This window comes from Arachis stenosperma, chromosome 5, assembly GCF_014773155.1.
Source record: "Arachis stenosperma cultivar V10309 chromosome 5, arast.V10309.gnm1.PFL2, whole genome shotgun sequence".
In the NCBI taxonomy this organism is placed as follows: domain Eukaryota; kingdom Viridiplantae; phylum Streptophyta; class Magnoliopsida; order Fabales; family Fabaceae; genus Arachis; species Arachis stenosperma.
In genome coordinates, this window is record NC_080381.1 from 6,141,160 (window position 1) to 6,145,303 (window position 4,144).

Here is a 4,144-nt window from a genome sequence, read left to right on the forward strand (position 1 = left end):
AAATTAGACCCTCCATGCTTCTCAAAACTTAGTTGTAATAAGATGAGTGCTATTCCGGCAAACAAAGGGGAACTTGGTAGGTCGTACGCAATCGATTTCACAATTTATAATTTAGAAAGTGTTAGGAGTAAGCAGATTTTAGTAATTTTGGGCTGCAATTAACTAACAAAAATATTTTATTTTATTAATTTATACGTGTAAATTTTAGTAAATGTGGATATAAATTATGTTGATTTATTTATGTAAATTTTAATAAATATAAATATAAATTATGTATCTCATATGTGCAAATTTTTTTAAATATAAATACAAATTATTGTGATCACGTATTAATTTAAAATAATAATATTTACTGGTTATATAATATTACTGATTATAATTAATTGTCTTGGTAGAGTTAGAAAGCGTTTCTAACAATATTTTTCATTTGAGATAATATTAATAATACTAATTAAGCAAGTGGATTAGCCAAATAGCTATGGTTGTTTTTTTTACAAAGTTAAAAATAAAATTCAAATTCAAAATCTTCATATGAGAATAAAAAAATTATGCCATTTGAACTATACTTCGTTGGCTAGCTATATTTATTCCTTATGATTCTATATTTTTGGGGTTTAATTTGATTTCATTGACAGGAGTTTTGGTCCAAGTCTTAGGTTAAGATATATTATTGTGTTAGTTTTTTTTATTAGTTTAAATTTTTGAACAAATAATTTTAAAAAATAGTATTAGTTTTTTTTAGAATAAATGTCTTTTATAATTTCTAACTATTTTGTCAAAAAGACAAAAATATTTTTTTATAATTCAAAAAGAACTACGAGATCCTTAATACTTCAACAGGTAATTATTTATAGAAACCGCTTAGACTAATTACTTGAAGGCTAATTAAAAATTTTTGAATTATAAAAAGATGTTTTGTTTTTTGAATAAATTAAATAATCATAAATTAAAAAGGGTATTTACTCATATTTTTATGGCACAAAAATTTAGAGTTTGAAATTTATACAAATTCTAAAGAGATTATTATAAAAATATGTGCTAAAAATATAATGATGCATTTATCTTATTTTATTGTTTTAAACTTTAAAGATAAGTAATTTTATATGAAAAAGAAGGCATACATTTCCTTAGTTTCTTTCTTTTACATAATTATGAAACGTTTAGCTCTCAAAAATAAGCAAAATGCAGAAAATTTAATTCTTATTAGAACAAACTTCAACCAAAAGAATTCTAAAATAAACTATCATCAGAGATTTTGGGTTCACAAATTTTGACTTCCATGGATGCAGCCACAAATTAAACAAAAATGACAGGAAAGCTTAGCTTGATGATGCATGCTGGCATATATATAAGTTAGCCTTTTGAGTTGGTAAAGGCTTATTTATTTATATATATCATTTCTCTCTATTGATATATTATTGCAGTGGGGAAAGCTTATCAAGAATAGGCTTAATAATCCAAACTAAAATATAGAGTGTGGCAGTGAACATGCGGAACATTAATAAAGATTTATTGACGAAAAATTGATAATGTGTTATATGTAATTACATGATGATTATATTATATTCTTGTGCATCACCAACTTGAAGTTCTTATACGGAAGAAACCTGCTATATATTTGATCTTATGCCAAGCTATATGTATGTGCGGTTTATTAATATACATTATTCAACGCCTGAATTATATTAAGACCGCTAATGTATCTATAATATCTTTTGTTATATTTATATCAAATATGTATCCTCCTTAATTAGGGATATGTAGGTATATAAAATAGAAGGCACCAGTGGATATGATTATTTAGATAGTAATTAATTAGAGAGACGAAATTTGAAGTTAAAAAAGAGAAAGATCAACATTACAGAACACTAACATACTATAAATATAGTTCAGTGGAAAGCTAAAGTTCTGAAAATTGAAATAAAAAACATTTGAGACAAACACTAATTAATTCATATAACAAAGTAATTAAAACAAGTGATAAAAAAAAAAGTACACATGACATGACTCACTGAATAAACCACACTACAAGAAGAAGAAGAAGAAGAAGAAGAACAAATATATATATGTAGTAGTCCACGATTTGATTTTGCTGACCTCAAATTCAAGAAAGGCAAACTCATGATCATCATGAAGGGGCGCGCAGTTGCAAAAATTGCTGGATCAACACTTTGAATATCCACATTAATTAGATTAAGAGTGCAATAGTAATCAAATTAAAATGGTGGTGGTGGACGTGAAAACCCATCCACTGCTGATGGCAACTGAACATTATTCGGCATATTCACCGGCAAATTAAAGAAAGGAAGCCCTGAGGATGGGTCACCAAACGGACTATTACCACCACCACCACCGGAACCCTGACCGCCGCCGCCACCTGGAAGCTGCTGTTCATCTTCGTCCAAAGGCAACCTCTCATAAGCCACGTTCGTGAACGAAGAAGCGATCACAATCACCGGCCCCGCCGCGATCAACTCCCCAACCACACTCCCTCCGACCACCTGTCCCTGACCTCCGGCGAGGTATATGCTTAGGCTGGTGGCGCCGGGGGGAGCCGGCGGCGGAAGGAACGAGCCGGAGAGGGACAATATCTCGAACCTGCCGTGGAGCGTGACTACTGCTCCGGCGGCGGCTGGTTGCCTGATGGTGACGTTATTGACGGTGCCGCTGCCACTGAGGATGCAGATCCCGCGCTGGCGGCGGCGGGCGTAGGTGGCGACGCTGTCAAAGACGTCGCAGCCGCTGGCTACCTCGAGGATGTGTGCTCTGAGCGTGTTGGCGCTCTCCCTGGTTATGATGACCGGCGGCTTGGGCTTGTTCTTGGATCCCGGCGGCCTACCCCTAGGACGGCGTGCGACGACATCCCCCGCGGAGGCCGTTGCGAGGTCCAAACCCGTGTGGTCGTGGGGAGCATCATCCTCATAGTGATCTTGGTGGTTGTTGTTGGCGTCTTCTTCAGAATCTTGTTGGTGATGATGATGATGATGATGTTGTTGTTGATGATGATGGTTGTGATGCAGGTTGAATTCCGGTCTGTGCAGGTTTTGAACGAAGCGTGAAGCTGTTCCTAAATCCAAACCAGCCATAGACACATCAAACCCAAGAGAGAGAAAGAGAGATTTATTTTTATTATTATTAGAATGAATTATATATTAACTCAAAACTAGTAAAAACTTTTTAATATATATATAGTATTTGATTTGATGTATATTATATTATTAATAATTAATAATATAGGATGGAATTGAAGTAGGAGTGAATTGAATAAATTTCTCCCTTATAAAAACTGTTCTTTTGCCCCCCCTTGCCTTTAAAATAAGGGAAGTAGTGTGTTTATGTAATATTGGATCATATAAATGCTTTTAGTTTATGTATAGAAAGATGAGAGAAGAGAGAAATGGAGAAGACAGAAGAGAGAGAGAGATAGAGAGGGTTGAAAAACAAAGGAGAGAGGACGGTATGATGGATGGAGTGCACAGAGAGAAAAAGGAATGAAGAAGAAGACGGAGGAGGAGAGAGTTGAAGGAGGAGACAAACACTAAGACGCAGTCATTTGTTTGGCCAAACAAAACTTTATTATTCAAATAATAATTGGTTGGGGAAATGAATGTTTTAATAAGCTTTCTTCTTCGAAGGACACAAATTGAATAAAAATATAATAGGTTGAAACATTTGATCACTCATGATCCCGGAGCGTGCCTACTACGCGATCCTAAATTTTTAAATTTATTATAAAGAGCAACTTACTTAAATAAAATTATTGAAATTCAAATTTACCATATTATAACTTTGTAAAACTTGATACGTATATGCAACTTTTTTTATCGAGATAATGACCAAATCAGTAACTGAAAGATTGAAACGCTGACATTTCAGTACTTCACTATTATAATTGACAAAATGGTACTTGGATAATTTTAAAAGCTGACATGTGTGTCCATGTGCTTGCCAGACCAAAGCTCCGGTGAGGACAATGCTGAGCTGGACACCAGATTTTGCTGACAAAACATGTTTTATTTGAGTTGTAATTTTCAATTAAGTAATTTGTTAGCCTAGGTGGAAATTAAATTAATTGAAATTGATTTTGCCCCCAAATCAGAGGTCTTTGCCCTAATTCCCAACATTGCTCTCTTCGTTCACTCGC

General features: G+C 33.8%; 1 protein-coding gene across 1 annotated transcript; it reads right to left on the bottom strand.

The window, feature by feature from the left end:
• Positions 1-1,879: 1,879 nt before the first annotated feature.
• On the bottom strand, positions 1,880-3,518 carry LOC130981961 (AT-hook motif nuclear-localized protein 23-like). Its single transcript, XM_057905739.1, has one exon. The coding sequence runs from the start codon at positions 3,084-3,086 to the stop codon at positions 2,217-2,219; it is 870 nt and encodes a 289-aa protein (XP_057761722.1). The 5' UTR covers positions 3,087-3,518; the 3' UTR covers positions 1,880-2,216.
• Positions 3,519-4,144: the final 626 nt, after the last annotated feature.

Coding starts and splice junctions, on each gene's coding strand:
- LOC130981961 (XM_057905739.1), bottom strand. CDS start 3,086: ATGGCTGGTTTGGATTTAGGAACAGCTTCACGCTTCGTTCAAAACCTG.